This window comes from Salvia hispanica, chromosome 1 (genome assembly GCF_029641045.1).
Source record: "Salvia hispanica isolate PSC_SH4W2 chromosome 1, Shi_PSC_v1, whole genome shotgun sequence".
Taxonomy (NCBI): Eukaryota; Viridiplantae; Streptophyta; class Magnoliopsida; order Lamiales; family Lamiaceae; genus Salvia; species Salvia hispanica.
Genome location: NC_142692.1, coordinates 1,895,347 through 1,918,457, shown reverse-complemented (window position 1 = coordinate 1,918,457; position 23,111 = coordinate 1,895,347). Strand labels below are relative to the sequence as shown.

The following is a 23,111-nucleotide window of genomic DNA, read 5'->3' as shown; positions in this document are numbered from 1 at the left end:
ATTTTTCAGATAGAGTTAGCTACTTCATGTGTTGAAAAGTAAAAATGGTTAAATACAAGAAATGACGTAAATGTGATTACGAAGTTGGAATAATTTTCCACATGCACGACAAAATTGTAGTACTACAAAAAAGTATATATATTACTCCATATATTTTGCATAATAATTGAGCATCCACAATGGGATACCAGCGCCCTATACTCCACTACATCAGCATTTTATCTTCCAGCTCATCCATCTGCAGTGGGTGCTCTATAGCCGACCTTATAGTTTTAACTACTATTTTATATTTAACTTTTATGTTTGCAAATATGTCAATTAGCAAAATAAATATAAAAACACTACAAATTAAAGGAAGAGAGTGGAAATTGAGATGAGGAAGATAAGAAGAGTGAAAATTGAGATGAGGAAGAGAATGGAGTGAAAGGTGTCAAAATGAAGTCAAAATGCGGGGATCATATGTATAAAAGAAATGAAAAAAACAAAAAAATGAAAATGTGCTACATCGTCCGGACCTATCCTTCGGACTCCCGCAATGGGACTGATGATGCAAAAAATGGTTCATCGTTGGCGGAGGATGGCATAGGGCGCGGAAGGGGGGAGCATCCTTCGTCCACCTGCAGTGGCTGAGAATGCATCAGACGAGCTATCATTCGCCCCATTATGGTTACTCTTAGATATCATATTTAGCTAAGAAATATATAAAATTATAATTTTATACTCCCTCTGTCCCACTTTAGGAGTCCCGGTTGAGTTCGGCACGGGTATTAAGAAATATAAAGGAAAGTTGGTGAAAAAAGATAGTGGAATGTGGGTCCTACTTTTATATATTAGTTTTATAATAAAATGTGAGTGGGAAAAGGTGAGTGGAATGTGGGGCCTATTACCAATAATGGAATATTCCAATCGGGACTCCTAAAGTGAGACACCTAAAAGTAGTAAACCGCGACTCCTAAAGTGGGACGGAGGAAGTATATTTCTTAATTGTTTGAACAATTTAAAATTTTAATGGATTTTTAAAACTTTTATACTTTTCGTTATTATATCATCACCACTTAATTAAAAATTATTTAAAAATCGACTACCATTATATAGAACAATGCTAAATTTATTCAAAATTTAACTAAAATTATGATTTATCCATCAAAATTTTAATTGTCGAGACAATTGAAAAATGTAAAAAAATTATGTTTTATAGTAGTACTTAACTATTTTTATGGGATTGACCGGAAGCCAACTAAAATTTATAAGTTAAATGACAGTTTTTTCATTTCTAAATGATAAGTCTTGTTTTAGTTTTTTCATGAGGTCAAATTGTCATAAAATTTGCGGTTAAAATTCTATTTTTCAGCAATATAAAAAGTTAGTTGAAAATAGTACATAAAATTTGGTCAAATTATCATAAAATTTACATAGTTTTAATTTATTTGTAATTATTGGATTATGCCAAAAAAAAATTTAATGGCCTATGTGTTATGTGTAAGATTGTCTTGATACTATTTCTTGATCATACAACGTTATTTACTTCATGATATAATTTCACTAATATAAAATTTTGATGTAGGCTAATTGCAAATAAATCCAAAATTTAATTTTTCCAATGAACTTTTAAAATTGCATAATAAAGTACCAAATTTAATTTATTGCAAATTTTCTTGTCCTTAATAAATTAAGAGGACCCAAGAAGTACGTACGGATGTGTATTGGACGTGCACACCTACAACAAGGCCTCTTAGCTGCACCGCAACCACATGCGGTTCAGCCTCCCCATCGATTGCGTTGTCTATGCTCTTAGATTTGTATACTAAAGCATGCTTCAAAATTATTATTCTAAAAACTTTATTTCATTTATTTATAACGTTGATTTTTGCCACTAATTTTTCTTTTAAATTTTATTGATTATAGTATGTGCAATCAAGTTAATCTCAAAACATTTAGATTGTGTTGTGGATACATACAAGAGCAAAAAATTGAAATATAAACTACCATATTTAATTTATTGCAAATTTTCTTGTCCTTAATAAATTAAGAGGACCCGTGCATGAAGTTCGTACGCATGCGCATTGGACGTGCACACCTACAATAAGGCCTTTCAGCTGCACCGTGACCACATTCGGTTCAACCTCCCCAGCGATTGCGTTGTGCCGTTGTCTATATATGTTCATAGGTCTGTATACTGAAGCATGCTTCAGAATTATTATTCTAAAAACTTTATTGATTATATTATGTGTAATCAAGTTAATCACAAAACATTTAGATTGTGTTGTGGACAAAGACCACAAAATATTACTCTATCAGATTCAAATATATATGGACAATGCAATGTGAAAATACCACAATATAGAAATCAAAATTCAATTGGGCTTGAGGGAAAACTTAGTTTGGGTTTCTTAAAAATAGCTATAGACATTGGCTAGTAACATTATTATTTAGAGTGACTCTATATATAGGCCCAAATTTTTCTTACTATAACCCAAAATTTGTTACTTCGATTGTCATCGCAACAATATATAAAGTCGCATAAACTTTTATATATAACACGGACCAAAAATTACAAGATATAACATGATCGTCAACAACCAAATAAAATGTGGATAATATGTATGAAATTAATACTATCATTCATACATTGCCAAAATCTCTAGTTCGGGCTTGAATACTCAAGGATGTCGGTTGGGCGTGGGCGGAGTGTAGCAGGGTTCCCGTTGGCCGTAGTAGCACGTGGACCCCCCGTAAGCTGGATCAATCTCTGTCGCGTCACCTGTATTATTAGACAAATAAGTAATTTGAGTTTATAAATTACCGTAATCACAATAATATTAACTATTTTTAAAAAATTAACCAATTATGATCGAAATGCATGAAAATAATTCTCCATTTTTATTTTGAAATAAGGATGACTATTGACTAATGCTATTGAGAGAGAAGAAAATAGCATACCATGAACAATGGTAGTCTGTGCAAGTTCTCTGGCTACAACAATTTGAGGAGACATTATGAGAACTATGAGGAGCAAAATTTCGAGAAAAGTATTAATTACTTTGGCACCCATATATGCTATTGGAAATTGAAATTTGGACGATGATATTCGAGTACTTTTGGATGGTAGATTATGTTGGATTTGGTCCTCAATTTATAGAGAAATTTTGAAACAATTGGGTGGTGGAGATTTTTCAGATAGAGTTAGCAAGTGGTTTAGTTAAATACAAGGATGATGTAATGTGCTGACGAAGTTCAATAGATTTTCCACATGCACAATAAAATTGAGGTAGAAAAAAGTATTACTCCATTGCATAAAAAAAGGGATTCCATCGCCTTGGCGGCCCACACTCCGGCTCGACATCATGTGAAGGGATTAAAATCAGAGTACGCAGTAGCCCATTAAAGGGGAGGCCTTAACCCACTGGCTGTCAGAAGCCCATCTCCCAAAGTCTGCCACTTGTGCCTGAAAGATAGAAGCAACTACACGACAACAGTGGAATTCGAACCCATGCTCATTGTAGTAAGATCTGCTCTTCCATTGCCAACTGCGCTATATACACCCATGCTGGCATTACTCCATCTATTCCTAATTGATAGTCCACATGCACAATAAAATTAATTTTAAGTAGAAAAAGTATTACTCTCACCAATTTAGTTCTTTTTTTTTCAGATAAACTATAAAATCTGGTCAAATTCTATCTTTTTTCTTATATTTTAATTATTGTTTGGAAAAATTAGCAAAATTTAATTTGTTTGCACGACCACATACATGCAGTATATTGTACTTTTTTCATCCCCATGTAATTGAGTCTTTTTCCTTTTTTAGTTATCTCGTTATAGCTAAGTCATTTTTAATCTTTTTGGCAAAAAGTAATATTCATTCTGTTCTATTTAAGATGTACATCTTTTCTTTTTAGTTTGTCCTACTAAAGTCATCTACTTTCTATATTTGGAAATAAATTTATCTCTCATCTCTTCACATTAAAATATTCAACTATATTTTTTTCTCTACTTACTCCATCTAACAATTCTTCCTAAAAACTGGTGACACTCAAGAATGCGGTTATCTTGAATAGGATGGAAAAAGTGCATTTTTTCTATTTTTCAGTACTTTATTTTCTCTTATTTTAATCTCTTTTCATCTCTCTATATTTTCTTCTTTCCACTTTATTCTCTATTTACATATCATATTTAAAATATTTTTTTCTTAAATCTCGTATAGAAAAAAACTGTCTTTACTACGTGACAATGGAGGGAGAATTAATCTTTGACATTTAAATTGTCCATATTGATTTCACGCGGCTACCATGTTCGTAGAATGGGACAAAACCTTAACGTAATCCAACGCCCATTCCCTTCTACTAGTATTTCTCACTCCTCCATCACTTCCTCCCATAAATATTCCACAACTTTTCTTCTCTCTCACTTATCATAACTATCTATTAATTGGGCTTTAATTTATTGCCATCCCAAGTCCTCTCATCTATAATAACTTCAAAGAAAATAAATGTAATTGATGAATAAATTTTACTACATGTCACTACTTTATTTACTCAAAATGCTTTTATAAATTGATGTATCACGTTCCATTAATTTTTTATATACATTCATTTATATTTCTTGCAATCCATCAGATGCCTAATTAGAGACATATGGAGTATTTTTTTATTGAGATATTGGCATTTAATATAATGGAACTTAAAAAAAATTGAGTTTTTCCAACGAACTTTGAAATTGGCAAATAATATCACCAACTTTACCCCGAGTTTGTTATTTTTCACCAATGAAAAATTTCGGGCAAATAATATCATGCTACAGATTTTTTTTTCGTAATTTCTCGACAATAACTTCGAGAGCTTCAAGTTTTTCAATCTTTAAGGATAGTTTTTCTTAAAGCACACCCTCCAAAACTGTTATTCAATCTATTAATATATCTGAAATGTTTTTCATTGGCGGAAAATGACAAGCTCTGAGTAAATTGATAAAAAGAGAAAAAGAAAGAGATAACATTAATGAATAATGAATCTCAATCTCATTATAATAAAAAAAAATATAAAAAATTGAAGGGATATTGGCATCTAATATCACGAAACTTTTAAAAAGTTGGATTTTTCCCACAAACTTTAAAATTGGCAAATAATATCACGAACTTTACCTTGGGTTTGTTTTTTCCCGCGAATGAAAAAATTCATGTTGTTTTAATAGATTGAAGAACAATTTTTGAGGGTGTGCTTTAAGAAAAACTATCTTCAGATATTGAAAAACTTGAAACTTTCGAAATTGTTGTCGAGAAATTACGAAAAAAAATCAGTATCATAGTATTATTTGTGGGAACTTTTTCATTCATGGAAAAAAATAAACACGTGATAAAATTCGTGATATTATTTGTCAATTTTAAAGTTTGTGGGAAAAATCCAATTTTTTAAAAATTTCGTAAAATTAGATGCCAATATCCCAAAATTGAAAGGGACTAATTTTGGAAAAAATGAAACCTATTTCAGAAAATTCACTAACTTTTAGAACTACTTTTTCAAATACATTCAACAAGATTACTTTTTTATGAGAAAAGGAGTATTTCAGAAAGGTGTCCAACTTTTAAAGCAACTTTTACATGATTTTACAGAATATACCGCTTCTGGGTTCTTGTGCATGTGCTAACTGTCGGTGATTTTTTAAAGAGGGCTTCATCTCCAAATCGATTTTCACTTTATCAGGAGCTGCTGTGCGGTGCTGTGCTAGAATTACAATCCCACAAACCAAGAAACAGTTCCAAATTCAGATAAAAAAGGAGTCTTTCAAGTGAAGAAGATGGTGGAAACGGGACATCATCACCACCACGAAGCTCCGCCGCCGGGTCATGGAGCTCCGCCGCCGCCCATGGTAGCTCCTCCGCTCGGGGGTGCTAGAGGCCCGGTTTACCCTCCTGCAGAGCAGCTCCTCCAGCTCCATTACTGCATCCACTCCAATCCTTCTTGGGGTTAGTTAGTACATACACTGCACTCTCTTTTACAATGATTGGGTTGCTGTGTTTTCTGGATTAGTCTGTGTTTAATTGAAGAAGCAGTCCAGTTTGTTTCCCTAACTTGCTTATAATGGAAGTGATATTGCAATTTTCTTCGAGTTTAGGTTGCTTGTGCATAGTTTATTTGCTAATTGAAGCATAGGGAGATTTGTAATTGAAAGAAATGGAAGTGGAATTGGACTGATTTTGGGTATCCATGGTCTTTTCTGCTTATAAAAATTGCATCTTGGTTATTGTTGCTTCCCACATATGAGGGTTTAGGGTTAATTGCCTATAAAATCTTCCATCCCTTTCATAATTTGGGGAAACTGAAACTAAGTTGATAGACATAGAAGTCTACATTACATGGAGGAGGTGGTCGGGAAAGAACAAGGGGGGGCGATGTGTAGGTTAGAGACTAATAGAAAGAGATATGAACGAATGCAGAGAAGGAGTGGATATAGGAATCTATTTTTTGGTTTATTAGATCTAAAACAGCATTGTTCATGTCGCCACATTAATACACATATGCGACACTATTCATCCATGTCACCATATTCTTATGCATGTGTGCCAACTCAATATCACATTTGCTCCGGAAATATCTGTCGTGGGACAATTGCGAATTTCTGAAACTTCATGATTTGTCATTTAAATTTTCAAAGGTACATATCGGGACTTGACCACATTTCGCGATTTCATCGACAACCAACCCCTTTTTATCATATCATGATTCTTGGCTAATGCTATTGTTCAATATTGCAGTACAAACAGCAGTTTTGGCTTTCCAACATTACATTGTCATGCTTGGAACCACTGTGATGATCGCCACTTTACTAGTGCCTCGGATGGGTGGTAGCCCAGTATGTCCATTTACATTCTTCTGCACTTGTTAAGAATAACTAAATTGTCGGAGTTGTTTTCTTTTGTGTATTATCGTTGCCTTAAGTGTCGTAAAATCTTTCCAACAGGGTGATAAAGCTCGAGTTATCCAGTCATTGCTCTTTATGTCAGGAGTGAATACTCTCTTGCAAACATGGTTCGGCACACGACTTCCAACTGTGATGGGCCCGTCGTTTGCGTATATTATTCCGGTGTTTGCAATCATCAATGATTTCTTTGATAGTGATTTCCAAAATGATCATGAGGTATGCAAATTTAGTAGTTGTAAATATATTGTAAGTTTAAATTAGTGAGTTGAAGTTTATATTTTGTTTTGCCTAAAATGAATCTAAGATGAGCAGCTGTCTTCAGAATATAAAATACTTCGTATTCTGTAGAAAAATCATGTATTACTATATTTTCTCCTTTGTTGCTCATTACTGCTAATTAATGCTGTATTTGGGACATCTTTAAAGTTAAAATCATTGTATCTCTTAGGATTATAATTACACTTTCACCAAATATTTGCCCCAGATTTAATTCAGAAACAGAAGATGTCTTACTTTGATATATTAATGCCCAATAAATGCATTTAGTATTCAATAATCTGGTATAACTTTTTGATCCATGCTAGTCGCATTGGCAGCCGAAAATCAGTTTGGAGCTTCTCTGAGTAAGTTATTAATGCTAGTGAGTAGTGACTAGTGACAAGTGGTCCTTGACTACCAGCGCGATTAAGTGCATCTAGATTTGAAAACACAATACATTTATTGGTTACTTATATCTCAAAGTCGCACATGTTCTATTTCAAAAAACCGGGGGAAATTTTGGGTGTAAAAGTGTACCTGACCCTTTTATGTTAGATGTAATCTCAGATAGCCAACTCTGACCCATCCATCAATGTCACTTCTTAGATACAATCCAGAATTTATTGGCTTGTCTTTGTTAGCACTTTATATGCACACTAGGATCCTATTACACACTCATTTATGATTTTCTTTTTGGACTTCAAGTGATTTTTTGTTATTCGTGTGAAGTAGATATTTATGCTGGTTCTGTTGTTTAGCCACAATTTCGTAACTTGTTGAGTTGGATGCTTGTAGAGATTCACTCACACCATGAGAGCCATTCAAGGATCACTAATTGTATCTTCGTTTTTGAACATTATACTTGGATATAGCGATGCATGGGGAAAGCTTACAAGGTAAACTGATCTGTGTACCTTCAGTTTGTCATCAGTAGTTCGTTCATCCATATTTTATTTTTTCTATTAGTAGATGAAGATTTCAGGAAGTTTCATGCTTAATCTCATTAGCTCTACCATTTCTCTGAATTTCTCTTTGAATTGCTTTTGAACAGGCACTTTGGTCCACTAGTTTTGGTTCCAGCTGTCTGCGTGGTGGGGCTCGGCTTATTCGCCAGGGGCTTCCCCCAGGTATCTTCGTATTTCCCTCTTCCTTGAAATTTCAGAAACCAGTGAAGCTACAAACATGATAAAATCTACAGCTTACTTGTTTCCGTGCATCCGACAGCTTGCTAACTGTGTGGAAATTGGCTTGCTCATGTTAGTTCTACTGGTTATCTCGCAACAAGTAAGAAATTATTATGTCGCTCATGTTTATGTCTATTCTTTTCCAAAAGTATTATTTGGCTCAAGTATATGCTATATGCAGTACTTGCAACACCTCCATGCAGTTGCTAAGCCCATGCTTGAGAGATATGCTTTGCTTCTATGCGTTGGACTTGTTTGGGCATTTGCTGCAATTCTGACTGTTGCTGGTGCTTACAACAATGTCAAGCAGCAGACGAAAACAAGCTGTCGTACAGATCGATCTTTTCTTATGTCGTCTGCTCCATGGTACATTCTGCATTCTAGCTCCTTGCAACTTTGTTACTTCTTACTTGTTTCTTGATCGTTGTTCTTTTCAGGATCAAGATTCCGTATCCTTTTCAGTGGGGTACCCCGATATTCAGAGCAAGTCATGTATTTGGGATGATGGGTGCTGCACTTGTTTCGTCTGCTGAGGTTTGTTCACTTTTTGTACCTCTAAATGATCATCCACTTCTCTTTCAGCTTTTTAATCACTTCGGCTGGGCGTGTGATCGTTTTGTTTTGTGCTTTTTTCCCTCTAAACTTCTTATGCATTGGAAAAGTTGACCGTCATACTCATACAGATGTCAATGGTCTTGTATATGCCTAACAATAGTATCCTTATCGCAGTCAACAGGAACATTTTATGCTGCAGCAAGGCTTTCTGGTGCTACTTCGCCTCCAGGGCATGTGATGAGCAGAAGCATAGGTCTGCAGGTCTGTGAAGTTTCCGGTTTCTTGTCTGGCCACGAGAACTTTGTTTCTTTTAGTAACAATATATGACTTTATCTCTAGACTTTTATGTGGGATATGCATACAAATTGTGTAGTACTTAAGATATTTGCCAGAATGTATCATCTGTGTCGATTATGATTATTTAATGCAAGCAAAATGCTACTAATCGGAGTATATTGACAAACATGAACCAGCCCTCTCATAATGACATGTAGTGTTTCTTGAACGATTTGATGGTAGTAAATCATATATATTCATTAATGGACAATGAATCAAGCATAACTAGGTCGACTGATATGAGTTATCAAACGCCTTGAGATAGCCCAAAACTTTAATCCTTCAAAGTAAACAATGGGTTGGCTTATCCTATATTTATCTATCTAGGCTAATCCTCGAAAGTAAACCCCTCTAAAATAGATACATATATTAATGATAAATATAGATAAATAATGTTTTTCTCTAAGCTCTTTTGGCATGCTTCTTCTTGAACAATTTTGGACTGATCATATCTCTTTCCATTGCAGGGTATAGGCCAGCTGCTTGAAGGCATATTTGGTTCTGTTGTTGGAACTACTGGTTCCGTGTAAGATTTCACGAGTCATTTGAATTCTGACATATATTTTGGCTCAACAAACCTCTTTTCTTCTTTATTTTGTCACTTAAGTTTGCTGAACTGTGCCAATTTTCACTTCATTTATGTGAATTGTGAGAGAACTTTAACAATTCCAGTGATTAATAGCTCAGGATATTTAATAAATATGCGTTTATTTTCCCTCGAGAGCTTAAAGAAGCCACATAGTTAACTTGAAACATACACCAGGAAGGGAGAAGTGGATGTGCATAGCATCTAGATGAGACATTGTGATCCCTTGGTTTAATGATACCCTTACTTGCTGTTATTGCGTCTCGACAAATTATATATATTTTCATACTGCTGTTACCCCTACACTAGGCATGTCGATGCACATACGCCTGCACGAGTATGTCTTTTTTAGTGGGAACGGAGCTTATGTTTTATCTTTCTTATGCAGTGAAAATGTCGGCCTCCTGGGACTAACTCGTGTTGGGAGCAGAAGAGTGGTTCAGATATCCACCGCTTTCATGATCTTCTTCTCAATATTCGGTAGGTTAAGTCTTCTCTTGGTTTCGTGTGTTAAAAAGGAATGCCAGACGATGATAATGGTTCAGTCTGGATGGTGGTATACATGACTACTGAGAAATTTTGCTTTGCAGGAAAGTTTGGTGCTTTTTTTGCATCGATTCCATTGCCGATATTTGCTGCAATATACTGCATCTTATACGGTATCGTTGGTAAGTTTTCCCAACCAGTAATGCATGTTGTTACCCTTTCTTCTGTATTTTCTAACTGGAAATTAACTCACTAGCATATATCGTTGTACCCTCAGCTGCGACCGGGATTTCACTTATTCAGTTCGCAAACAACAACTCCTTGCGAAATATCTACGTATTGGGCGTCTCCCTGTTCTTGGGTATATCGATTCCTCAGTATTTTATCACCAATACAGATGCGTCCGGGCATGGTCCTGTCCGAACGAAAGCAGGATGGGTAAGTATTACACACATTCATTAGTGTATTCATTTGTTACAAACATAGAATATTAGTTAAAATAATCATAACTTTTTCGACGTTGAATGAAGCAGTAGTATACACGGTCTCGAAATCCGTGACCAATATATACTACTGCTTCATTCAATCTCTTATCATTAGTATTTTCGGAAATAAATTCTAATAATAGTAAGAAAAAAAATGCCAATAACACTAAAGTTCTCTATTAACTCTTGATGTTCAAATTTAGTCGAGATTCCAGTGATTAGCACGGGGCAGACTATGAAACGACACTCCTTATGAGTGTTCCAATGCTCGTACGAAGCGAAGATAATGTTATTTCTGTGTTATTTGCAGTTCAATGATATCTTGAACACCATATTCTCCTCACCACCGACCGTGGCGCTGATCGTTGGAGCGCTTCTTGACAACACGCTCGAAGCCAGGCACGCTGTTGAAGAACGAGGGCTTCCGTGGATGGTGCCCTTCCATCGCTGGAAGGGAGACAGCAGAAATGAGGAATTTTACAGCTACCCTTTGAGATTTAGTGAATACATTCCTACTAGATTTCTGAGATAAGTTATGCTTGTGTATATTCGAAATAAACTCGAGAAAAAGGAGAAAAAGAAAGTGTATGAATGAAGTTGATAGAAAAATGATGAAGGATTATTGTAAGCTATTTGTTTTTTTTTTAAATCTTATTTTAACAATAATACTTTTATTTTCTACCAACTTTATCATAAGAAAATGCGACTGTTGAATGATCGTTGGCGTGTTATGTAATTATTTGTCGCATCCAAAATAAAAAATTGAATATTTTCATACTCTTTTTAAGTCACGTGGCATGAGCATCACCAACCAACCTTTTTGACCATTTAATATCTAAAGTATGTTTACTTTGACGATTCAGTGTTAATCATATTTTTAATTGTTTGTTTAAGTTTCATTCTAGATGTTACATTTGGACTACAAGAAAGCTTTAAAATGTTTGTTTGACTTGATTTATTTAATTTGCTTCCTAGCTACGTGAATCACAAACTCAATTTGTAATAATGCACTTTTCATTTTCTCAAAATTATAAATGTAATTATAATATTTTATATGATAAAATTGAATTGTTAGTGGCTCTGTTTATGCTCATGATTCATGTAGTAGAAATTTTTAAATATTCACGTATTCAACGAATAACGAGCATCTTTGTCGCTCAAAAAAGTACTCGGATATTATGTTTTGCTCGACAAGTTGGTGCTCGATAAATTCCTTTTGTGCAGTGTAAATGCAACCTGACCTTCATTGTAGGTACTTTTTTGTGGAAAAAATGAAATAAATGTTATGGCAGAAAGAGAACATTCACATATTTAACGAATAACGAGCATCTATGTCGCTCAAAAAGTACTCGGATATTATGCTTTACTCGACAAGTTGGCACTCGATAAATTCCTTTTGTGTAGTGTAAATGCGACCCGACCCCCTTAGTAGGGAGTACACTTTTTTGTGGAAAAAAATGAAATAAATGTTTTGGCAGAAAGAGAATTCCAAATCACGTTCATGCCTCTTGCTTTCAAAGGGTCCACACGGTTTGAAATTTCTTGCGTTTTAGACTCTTTTTGGATTTATTTAGATATTCCACTATCACCAGTAGCAGCCATACAGCTATTATCGACTCTTAATTTGTTGGGAATATGATTAGGTAATCCACAATTAGTTATCATAAAAATGCACTCAATTTTTTATTATAATATTATATTATTCACATGATCACATGTCTATTCATCAGCTTTTACTATTCATGATCATACCATTCCGGATAGCTTGTTGACTAGTGGGTGCCCATTAGACTTGAGAAATACTTTATTACTCCACTATAATTATCTAAATTAAAGTTTCCCATGATTTAATGGATAAATAAAGTCATTACCATGTGTTCCTAAAAGAACGTACAATTGACTTGCGATAGTGTTCATGTGATATTCCACTATGTCTACTCAATTAGTAATAGAAAAATGTTGTAACTATTTGTTGTGGATATAGACCATATGGAATTAAGACAAATTAAAATTGAAGAAAAAATTTGAATGAAAAGTTGGATATAGAATAATGTAATTTACATTATTGATATTTACATCAATGGAGATTGAGATGAAGCAAACACTACAAATAGTGTTTACCGCTCGATATTTCGTCGCTAAATAATTTTCGTTGCTAAATTCCGTCTTTTTTTAGTGAGGCCATTTCTTCACTCCCGAGCTAGTCGAGAGTAAAGCATTAACATTATTGATATTTACATCAATGTTTACCGCTCGATACTCCTTTGGCGACGAAAACTATCTGCGGATAATTTTCGTCGCTAATTTACATCTTTTTTTAAGCGACGCCGTTTCATCACTCCGCGAGCCAGTCGAGCGTAAAGCATTCCTGCGGAACTTGACACAAGCCCGGCCTCGCCTTCTCCATCTGCTTCCACAGCCCGGCGGCCTCCTCGTCGCACACAACCCGCCTCAGCGAATGCAAGAACGCGACGGAATCCGGGACGCTCCTCACCCGGGGGCACTCCCTCATGTCGATCTTCTCGAGGCTGCGGCACCCCCCAATTTTATCCGGCAGGCACCCCATGTTCACGCACTGCGACACGTCGAGGTACTTGAGCCTCTCAAGGCTCCCGACCCCGGCCGGGAGCCCCCTGAGGCTCGGGCACGCGGAGAGCCTCAGGATCTCCAGCGAGCCCAGCCGCCCCAGCTCGGCTGGCAGCGCCTCCAGGCTGTCGCAGTTGGTCACGCTGAGGCTCGTGAGCGCGGGCATCTCGCAGATGCTGCCCGGGAGCTCGGTGAGGTTGATGCAGTGGTCCAACGTGAGCTCGGACAGGTTCGGGAAGAGGAAGGGGAGGCCGAGGACCGAGTGCTCGACGGTCTTGATGTCGCAGAGGACTAACGAGACCTTCTGCAGCTTCTTGAGCGGAGTCGTGGTGGCCGGGAGGAGCGGGAGGGAGATTTTCTCGAACCAGAGGCTTCGGAGATTGGTTACGTTGCTGAACACCGCGGTGTTGTGAAGAAGGGCGTTGCCGGCGTTGTGGTTTATGAGAATGAGGGCCCGTAGCCGGGGCATCCTCTCGAGAAAAGGCGGGAGAAAGTATTGGGATGATGAGAAGTTTAGAACCACCACCTCTGTTTTTGGGCACTCCATTTCTAGCCAGTCCATTTCTCCCATTTCCCCTGCATCAGTCACATACTTATTAGGATCGTCGACTGCATAATAATTTGAATTATTATTTTTGGTTCACTTCCAAAGAGTCCAAACTAATTTGAATTTGACAAAATTTATATTGCTTTCAATTTTTTCTTTTCTGATGTGAGATGAGTTTGCAACCCAACAATAAGAGACGTCCCAAAATGAAAATCCAGGACAGATAATGAGGGGATGGAGAGAATATAATGAAACCTGTATGTATCGATATAACTTGAGCGTTGAAGGGCTCATCTGAATTCCTCTCCCACTCTCTGGGAAGCCCGGTTTCTCTTCTCGGCATCAATAGTCGTCTCCGTGAATTGACCGGACCGTCGTTGCTCAGATGTATCGCTAGATCGCGCAATACGTCGTGCTGGTAAACGTATATCTCGTAGTAACTACTGTATTTGTCACCAGACCTGTCAAATACGAGATAAAATCAGTGACAGAGCCAGGATTTTGACGCTGAAGGGTCAACCACCATAAACAAAAGATACAAGACCATACCTAGAATCTTTGACTAGTGTAAGAAGATTCTTGTCCGAAAGCTGGACTAACACGGCGAACGCTTCTTCTTCCGGGATGTCGTGAAGCTCGACCCACATACTGATGAGGATGTGGAGTGGGATTCTCTTGTCTTCAGGGAAGGCCCCCAAATCCAAGAAACACATCCTCTCCGTCTCAGAAAGATTGTCGATGCTCATTTTCATGCGTTCGAGCAGTTGCACCTCGTGGGACTCGCATAGAGGCTGCCCTCGCGATAGCCGGCTCTTGGCGCTCGTCCATGACATCTCCGGCTGACCCTTTAGTGATGCCCCAATCACTTTTAATGCTAGCGGAAGCCTTCCGCATTCGGATACCACCTGTTCGAAATTTCGAACATAAGGGTTAGGCTACTAGTAACAGCAGATGGCGGATGCAGAAAAAAATGTTGGTCTGACTCTATTTATTTTTTTCCCCTTAAGATAATTTTAAAAAATTTCCACAAATTTTAAAGTAAAAAATAAAATAAAAAATGAAATATGGTAGAGACTTGAGCCCCTCGGCTTTAAACCGGTTAATGGTTATTTACCTGCTTGACCAAGTCCTCGTCGGCACCGAGAGGTAAGGAAGTTTGGCCGAAGGCGAAGTGGCAGAACAGAGACATGGCCTCATTTTCCGACAGCAGATCGAGCTCGTACGAGCAGTCGACAACCGATGGCGGGAACTTGAGGCGCGAAACAACGAGGATTTTGCAGCCTGGAGCTTTCACCAGGAGCTGTTCAACAACAGATTGTTTCCACACATCATCAAGAACCAATAGAATTCTTGAACTGCTTTCAGCCTCAAATCCAAATTTTAGTTCCATGCTGTTGTCATTGACATTGCCACTCCTCCCTAACAATATTTCCCTTATTCTTGACTTGAGTTGCTCCATATTTGGAGATTGAGAAACAGTCAGAAAAAACACCCTGAAATGACCTGAAATATAACAAATTTATATGATCACATTGTCAGAATTTTGATGCAAAATTAGTAATGTATAATAAATAATCTCATAAATTGGAATGACTAATTTTTTATGGACGAACCAAAATAGAAAAACAGGACTTACTTTTAATCTGATCATCCTTGCATATTTCCCTAGCGAGGGTAGTTTTGCCAATGCCGCCAATCCCATGAATTCCGACCACGCTGTGATCGCTGCCGGTCAACATCTCCTTGACCTTCATCTTGCCAAGCTCGAGCCCCGTGCAGCCCAAATTTACCAAATTGTCCTCGCACCACCTCTCTTCCTCCTCCACCCTCTTCACCGCCGCCCCCAAGCACCCCCCGTCCCCGTTGACTCCGATCTTCATCGCCCCCAACTTCCAGTTCAGCTGATCGAACCTCTCCGCCATATCCATCCTCGTGTGATGCACGTCCGCCAGCACGTGAAGCTGCCAAAAATTTTAATATAAATCATTAAAATTTATTCGAATTTTATGTATTCAGTATATCAATATTTTTTTCTGCATTCGCCGAAAAAAACATATTTTCAAATATATTTTACAAGTTTCTACTTTCTATCAATATTTTTTTCTGCGTCCATAAAAAAAATATTTTTTTAATCAATATTTTTTTCTGCGTTCGTCAAAAAAGATGTTTTTTCTAATATAATTTAAAAAATATTGTTTCTACTGTCTATCGATATTTTTTTCTGCGTCCGTTCATACCTGAATAGGCCCCTCCATGAACCGGGAGACGTTCTTCTCCAACTTCTCCATCTTCTGGGCTAAGCGGATGTTGCGGTAGAAGTTCCAGCGAGGGGAGGAGAGGACTTTGTTGGTGAGCTCGAGGCCGCCGGAGAGGGTTTGGGAGAAGTTGTCGAGGTGGCGCTGGCGGTGCTGAGGGAGCTCGTTGCCGGTGAGCTTGATCTCTTCGATGATCGGGAGGAGGTCGCGGATGTAGGCGATGAGCTGCTCGGCGCTGGAGCGGCACGACGCCGATTTGCGGGCGATGACGAGGAGCTGTTTGAGGAGCTCGGTGGCGATCTCGCCGGCGAAGAAGTCTGTTACAGCCATGTCTGAGAGAGAGGGGCTGTTAACAACCTTGGATGGGAAAGGATGCTTTTTAAGGTGGAGGAACTAAACCATTGAAGATTGTCTTAATGACCAAGATAGCCTTGTTGTGGGCCATCAAAATATCAAGTGAAGTGCCTAATCTAAAATGTGGTGGTGGTGGTGGTATGGTTAATCGGTCGATAACCGAATCGGTTATGATTGGTTATCGGTTAACCAAAAACCGAAATTTTTGTTTTTGGGTTCGATTTCAATTATTGATTTTGAGCTATTGGTTATGACTGATGATCGATCGATTATAGCCGTATAGTTTAAAAATCTAATTTTAACTAAATATAGTAATGTTTCTCAAAACTCGATTATGTCTCTATCTTAGTGTACGAGGGATGGTAAATGATTTTTTACTTATATTAGTGACAAACCTATAATTTCAAAATGAAATTTTATAAAATGTCAAAATGATATCGTTCGAAGTCTTTTTATACGACGAAAACACTAGTGATACTTATACAAATCGGGCAATGGGCATGGCGTTTTTGGCCGACCTCAAAATCGGTTGTTACATGCTTGTATTACTAAATGGATTTTCCCCTTCATGTAAACAAAACAAACTCTCTTCTTTATGTTAATTGAGGTATTCTTTTTACAGGAAATTGTATTTAGTTAAATGGAAAGAGAATAAGACGTGCAAATAAACTAGAGGATACAATAAAGTAGATAATTGACGAGAGAGTAATAAATTAAAACCGATTAAAATGATTGCTTTTATAAAGAAGAAAATTACCTATTTAACTCGTATTGTCCTGAAATATATTGGAATTACGAGATTATATATCAAACAACTCCAACACCATTATGCTATGAATTTAACATTTTATAATTTACTTATTTTGTAGTCTAATACTCCAATTCACCACTCTCAAAATTATCTTAGTCAAAAAATAATTATTGGAGTATCACTTTTAAAATTTTTGATAAAAATGTGCCTCACTTATTCCGTGATTTTAGGCTCATAAGAAATGCTTTTTGGTCCACTAGATGTTGTTGTTTTGTGGAACCACGACAATGACTCGTCTAGTCTAGATGCATATTTTTCTATGAACGAATCATTTTAGAATTGAACGAATAAATTATGAGGTGGCTGCTATGTCATGACTGTGTGCTTATTTAAATCTTCTACTTTTTTATAACATGATAAGAGATTAAGAGGAGATATGTGGTGTACAATTTTATTTTATTTAGTGTCAAAGTTCGACATTGTATTTCATATCAATAAATTTAATTACTAGTACTACTATCTAATATGCCACGTGCCTTTCAATGTTACACTGAAAAATAAGTAGAGATGTCAATCGGGCTAACTCATTCGGGTTCGGGTCCACCCACTCGGGTTGCCGGGCTATTCAGGTTATAAATTTTCAACCCTAACCCTAAACCGCCGGGTTTTGGGCTAACCCATCGGGCTATTCGGGCCTAAAAGCTTTCGAAAATAATTTCTTGTATCGAAATTTTCTTCTATAAAATGATTTTAAATTTTAGATATTCTTTTCTTTTTAGTTAGAATTATATAAAATCTTTATATTTTCATAGTATTCTACAATAATACTTGGAAAGAAGTATTTCATCTCCATCAACTACAACATAAATTAAAGATTGTGTTCGTGTCATTATTTTGACATTGTTCGTAACTAATTCTTTGTGAAAATTAATAATCATATCTTACATGAATCATTAATAAAATGATAAATATATTAAGATTTTGATGTGTTATTTCTTAATTTTGTCTTGATTGGCTTTGGTGTGGTAAGACACTAGTGACAGATGATGGGACGGTGGAATAATGAGTTGAGGTAGAACTTGAAAGCTGATATTGTGGGATCAGATAGAAAAGTATAGAATGAAGATTAAATAAGACTTATGATTAGGTAGAAAGATTGAGGATTCAAAAATATATATAAAAAAACCCCCTAAAAGTTAATAATTTTTAATTAAAAGTTGCAACACATCGGGCCGACCCGCACCCATTTAACCCGTCAATCCATTCGGGCCAACCCGTTTAGTCCATTTTGTATTCGGGTAATAAAATTACAACCCTAACCTGCCTATTTTACCATGTTATTCGGGTCAATCCATGGATTTCGACGTCCCTGAAAATAAGCCATCATCATATAATCATAAAACCAGGCCCAATTTCAGTTTTTGGCAACTTTCACTTTCAACCCGATTCATTTTTTGCATTTTCATAAAAAAAAAATGAAAACAAAATTTGAGTAAATTGGATTTGCGCTAAAGAAATGAAATAATCGAAGTCGTCGCTTCTCATCTATAACCGCCAGTAACCGGAGCGTGAGAAACCGGAGAGAGGCGCGATCTTGTAATCCTATTTCATCGTCGTCGTCGTATTAGAGAAGATTTGTTTTAAGCTCAATTCACTCCTTAGATTTAGTTCGCAGAAAAATTCTTGGGATTTCGGTGTTTTTGACTTATTATCGGCGCAATTTGAGGGCCAATTTTGTGCGGAGGAAGTGGGGAAATGGATGCTGATCCACCGGAGTTTGGGAACATTGTAAGGAAACTCAAATTTATTCAAACGGATTGTTGTGCTTTTACTTCGGAATTGATTGAGAGTTTGGCTTGTTTTTCTTCGAATTAGTCTGGCTTAGGTTTTTGATTGATTGGAGGATAAGATTTTCTAGATGTAGATGACATGTTCAATTTATTGCTCCTTAATTTGATGGCTATATTGGCTCAACGGTTTTTAATTTGATTAATTTCCTTGCCTTGAGTCAATAAAACACTTCAGCATCAAGCCAGTTTTAGCAATTAATTTACTTTTGTGGAAATTTTTGTTGGTTTTTTTCCATGAATTTGGAGTGGGATGGTATACTTGCTTCGGATATTTTGGGATTATAGATTCATGATAGAGCTGATGTTTGCTTTTTCTGTAAGTTTAGTGTAGTTTTCTCTTGATTGTTATGCTTATTATTGTACTTTTGTTTTAGGATGTAAATGAGAGTGATATCCACACAATTGTTCTTTCATATCTTGCACACAATTGCTTCAAGGACACGCTGGAGTCATTCGTTTCTTGTACCGGGATGAAGCAACCTGCTGATCATCTGCAGGACATGGAAAAAAGAAAAAGTAAGGGAGACCCCTTTTTCGCATCTGAGATCCAACCGTTGCTGCTTTTAATATTTTATGCACTTTGGATCAACCCTTATTTGGGGAATGTGGCATTTAGATACGAGTTGTGCTTGAGGAATGCGGTTTTATCAATGACATGTAAAAATCGAGTTTATGATGGGTGTTTATACAAATTTACCAATATATTGCCAGAATTTGTGTGAATTTTGGAATGTGCATATAGTAATGAACTTGTAGGCCATGCTTGGATTGTGACAATTCCATCATGAACATAGGTTGTGTAAAAAAAATGGATCTTGATTTTCCATATTACTATTGCTTTCTAAGTTTAGCATTCCGCCATTCTGCCTATGGATACTCTGGGCAGGATATTATCAGTTCTGCGTACTTGATTGGGATATTTCGATCGAGTGAAGTAAGATGAAGATGCTCAATTTTAGCCTGTGTAGTACAGGGTGTTGAGCAGCCTTTAGGAAAGGGCCTTGAGATGTGGTTGTGGTTGTATGATGAGTTCTATGAGCGTTAGGAAAATAAAGTTTGGTTTGGTCCAAAATTTTGTAGTTTGCACTCATTTTATTATCAATATGTTTTTTTTCTTTTTCCTATTAAAAACTAGAGACTGTATAAATGAGTCCGCGTGATAGGAAGCGATAAAATTTGTAAACTATGTGAGGGTGTTCAGGAAGGAAAACTTACTCATCACCGTAGAGCCTTTTCTAGTTATATGAGCCACCCAAGTAGAATATTTTTTTCTTTGATTGGCCTTATTTTTGTTCTGTTAGGTGCATAGTTTCTTATATAAAGCAAAAACGATTGTGCATCGAAGGAATTATAGAGAATATAAGGAGGGTAGAGCAATAGGAAACAAATTTGAAACGCTTCTCCTTGTGAGGATTTACAACTTTTATTTATCGTCCGCACAAGAATAATAAAATCCAGCTTACTCATCAGCCCTATCATGCCAAAATAACTGCTGAAGTTTTCATAATTTTCTTATTGGATAAAAAGTTTAAGTTCTGGTAAATGTAGCATTGATTTTGGCAGTTTATTTGCAGGAATCTATCATTTTGCATTGGACGGAAATGCATCCAAAGCCATTGAGATGACTGAAGAATTTGCACCTGGCTTGTTGGAGGAAAATAAGGATTTGCACTTTGATCTTTTGAGTCTTCATTTTGTTGAACTTGTGTCCTCCCATAAAACGTGAGTGAGTGTTTTTACTTAGCTATGATTGATGTTGTTCTGTCTGTTTGGGGGAAATAGCCTGTGATGTTCATTAAGAAAAGGCCTCAGTAAACGTAATGAATGTTTGTTTAGAGTTGATAATGAAAACAATTTCTTGCTTTTTTTAGGATAAAAACATTTTCATAAATTGTAAACAAAGATTTATTTATGCATGGTTGTTTAAACATAAGTTTTGTGGCAGTCAGGAAGCCTTGTTATTTGCGCAATGCCAGTTGACTGATTTTGGCAAAGAGCAGAAATATGTCAAAAAGCTTGAAGTATGTTCCTCTAACAATTGCCTTCTTTTTTGAAATTACCCTCAGCTTTCGACTTGATTGAATTTAAATCATCATCAAATGGAAATGTTATCTGTGCAGGACTTTATGGCTCTGCTTGCATATGATGAACCAGAGAAGTCCCCGATGTTCCATCTCCTGAGCTCTGAACACAGACAAAATGTTGCAGAAAGTTTAAACAGGGCAATTCTTGGTACTTCTTTCCTCATTTGACATGCTTCTGATTCCATGCATTTGCATTTCTCTTCGATGAAATTTGTCTATTGATTGTTCATTTAATTTGCATCTATTTTATTTCAGCTCACTCTAAACTTCCCAGCTATTCAGCAATGGAAAGGCTAATACAACAAACAACTGTTGTTAGACAGTGTTTGAGCCAGGAACTCGGAAAGGTGTGATGTTTGCTTTGAGTCTGTTGTGTGTGTTCTGAATTCTTTGGTTCGTGCATGCTATTCTTGACAAATACTCCATTTTAAAGGAGGTTTCTGGCCTTGGTTCTTTTTATCAGGAAGTGCTTACTCACATCATACTTTCCGTTGCCAGTTTTTGTCACAACGCACTAACTTCATTTTTCTTGACTTTCTTGGTATTTTGAAGGATGGACATAAACCCTTCTCCTTAAAAGATTTTCTCAGGAGCTAGACGAACCGGTGCCTCCACCAAAGCAATCACTGTGTTACGAGTTACATGGATGTGTCAACGTGATACAGGCACGTGACGTCACCTATGGTTACAATGTCGTCCATAATGCTCTGTTAAGTTGGTTGCTCATGCGTGGAATCTGCAATTACGGGGCTTGCATATCTTCCTAGTCCGTGTTCGGAAGGGACCCCAATTTCATTTCGAGGCAGTCTACGAGCTTAGGTTTTACAAGTGGAAGAGCCTTAGTTTAAATCTTACCTAGTGTGTGTATTCTGAATTTAGGGAAATAATTTCATCCCTAAAGCGTATTCTTGTTCTTGGTTAGGCTAGAGGATCACTGCTTTTCAACTATTATCTAGTCTGAAATATCAATTTTACTTATCTGAAGATTTTATTTAGCAAATTTTTTGGTTTTATGTGTCTATATTATAAATGAATGGTTGTACTCTGTTTTAGTCTTTGTTTCATTGCTAATTTAGCGATTCTCAATCACATTGAATAATGTGTGATATAAATGAACATAATTTACATAACACTAGTCTCTTTTCTCCATTTTGAATACTCCGTCCGTCCCATAAAAGTTGAGATAAAACTTTTCAGTACGGAGATTAAGAATTTATATTAAATAAATAGGAGAGATGAAAAAAAGTAGGAAAGATAAGAGAGAGTAAAGTAAATGATGAAATAAAGTAAGAGCGATTAGATGTTCTGTCTTTTGTTAAAAAAGGAAATGACTCAACTTTGTTGGAACGGACTAAAAAGGAATACGATTCAACTTTTATGGGAGGAAGGGAGGAAAAAAATTAGTCCATTTCTGTTTTTAATAACATGACACTACTTTTCATTCTATCTCCTTTATTTAGCTTTTACTAACAATATTCTAATAAATTTTTTTCATATATCTACATCATTGGTTCGCTTTCTTGGTGTTGTTTGCAACACTAATCTCATTATCGCTTACAATGTTATAGTACTAAAATCTGAATTTATCAATAAATTATGATTTACGAATTTACAGAGTTGTCAAATATTACTAATATTATTGAGTTAAACGATAAAATAATCCACTAGCATCAAAATTAAGAAAAACTATTCCACTAGTACTTTTGTTTGAGGAAGTCTGAATTAATTTTTCAGCTTTAAGCCTTTTTAACTTAATTATCTTGTTTTTTCTAACTTTTTTCAAAGAGCATATAAATACTTACTATGAAATTTTCAAAATGTTAGATTTTTCTCATAAACTTTCAAATTGAAAAATAATATCACGAATTTTACCATGAGT

The 23,111-nt window shown here is 36.3% G+C and overlaps 3 protein-coding genes and 1 long non-coding RNA gene across 4 annotated transcripts; 2 read left to right on the top strand and 2 right to left on the bottom strand.

Annotated features, from left to right (window-relative positions):
* Positions 1–2,511: 2,511 nt before the first annotated feature.
* LOC125185447 (uncharacterized) lies at positions 2,512–3,151 on the bottom strand. Its single transcript, XR_007170135.2, has 2 exons — positions 2,941–3,151; positions 2,512–2,761 (listed from the first exon to the last, which is right to left on the bottom strand). It is a non-coding gene; the product is annotated as an uncharacterized LOC125185447 (long non-coding RNA).
* A 2,433-nt stretch (positions 3,152–5,584) lies between these two features.
* On the top strand, positions 5,585–11,454 carry PDE135 (Xanthine/uracil permease family protein). Its single transcript, XM_048081987.2, has 14 exons — positions 5,585–5,959; positions 6,749–6,846; positions 6,955–7,131; positions 7,969–8,069; positions 8,225–8,300; positions 8,398–8,457; positions 8,539–8,723; positions 8,795–8,891; positions 9,087–9,173; positions 9,716–9,774; positions 10,223–10,314; positions 10,425–10,502; positions 10,598–10,758; positions 11,116–11,454. Exons 1-14 carry the CDS (start codon positions 5,791–5,793, stop codon positions 11,335–11,337), a joined length of 1,662 nt encoding a protein of 553 aa, XP_047937944.1. The 5' UTR covers positions 5,585–5,790; the 3' UTR covers positions 11,338–11,454.
* Positions 11,455–12,816: 1,362 nt separating this feature from the next.
* Positions 12,817–16,571, bottom strand: ADR1-L1 (ADR1-like 1). The gene is made up of 6 exons (XM_048081986.2): positions 16,176–16,571; positions 15,575–15,899; positions 15,053–15,441; positions 14,488–14,843; positions 14,194–14,399; positions 12,817–13,967 (listed from the first exon to the last, which is right to left on the bottom strand). The coding sequence occupies exons 1-6, from the start codon at positions 16,521–16,523 to the stop codon at positions 13,141–13,143; spliced, it is 2,451 nt and encodes an 816-aa protein (XP_047937943.1). The 5' UTR covers positions 16,524–16,571; the 3' UTR covers positions 12,817–13,140.
* Positions 16,572–18,758: 2,187 nt separating this feature from the next.
* Positions 18,759–22,284, top strand: LOC125218885 (LisH and RanBPM domains containing protein). The gene is made up of 7 exons (XM_048120677.2): positions 18,759–19,086; positions 19,523–19,664; positions 20,723–20,870; positions 21,094–21,169; positions 21,269–21,380; positions 21,488–21,579; positions 21,785–22,284. Exons 1-7 carry the CDS (start codon positions 19,054–19,056, stop codon positions 21,827–21,829), a joined length of 648 nt encoding a protein of 215 aa, XP_047976634.1. The 5' UTR covers positions 18,759–19,053; the 3' UTR covers positions 21,830–22,284.
* The last annotated feature ends 827 nt before the right edge of the window (positions 22,285–23,111 follow it).

Excerpts from the sequence above, each read along its gene's own strand:
- ADR1-L1 (XM_048081986.2), bottom strand. The coding sequence starts at position 16,523 with ATGGCTGTAACAGACTTCTTCGCCGGCGAGATCGCCACCGAGCTCCTC. Across the intron at positions 15,900-16,175 it reads TCATGGAGGGGCCTATTCAG|CTTCACGTGCTGGCGGACGT; the intron begins GTATGAACGGAC and ends AATTTTTGGCAG. Across the intron at positions 14,844-15,052 it reads ACGAGGACTTGGTCAAGCAG|GTGGTATCCGAATGCGGAAG; the intron begins GTAAATAACCAT and ends AATTTCGAACAG.
- LOC125218885 (XM_048120677.2), top strand. The coding sequence starts at position 19,054 with ATGGATGCTGATCCACCGGAGTTTGGGAACATT. Across the intron at positions 20,871-21,093 it reads CTTGTGTCCTCCCATAAAAC|TCAGGAAGCCTTGTTATTTG; the intron begins GTGAGTGAGTGT and ends GTTTTGTGGCAG. Across the intron at positions 21,381-21,487 it reads TTTAAACAGGGCAATTCTTG|CTCACTCTAAACTTCCCAGC; the intron begins GTACTTCTTTCC and ends ATTTTATTTCAG.
- PDE135 (XM_048081987.2), top strand. The coding sequence starts at position 5,791 with ATGGTGGAAACGGGACATCATCACCACCACGAAGCTCCGCCGCCGGGT. Across the intron at positions 10,503-10,597 it reads CATCTTATACGGTATCGTTG|CTGCGACCGGGATTTCACTT; the intron begins GTAAGTTTTCCC and ends TTGTACCCTCAG. Across the intron at positions 10,759-11,115 it reads TCCGAACGAAAGCAGGATGG|TTCAATGATATCTTGAACAC; the intron begins GTAAGTATTACA and ends TGTTATTTGCAG.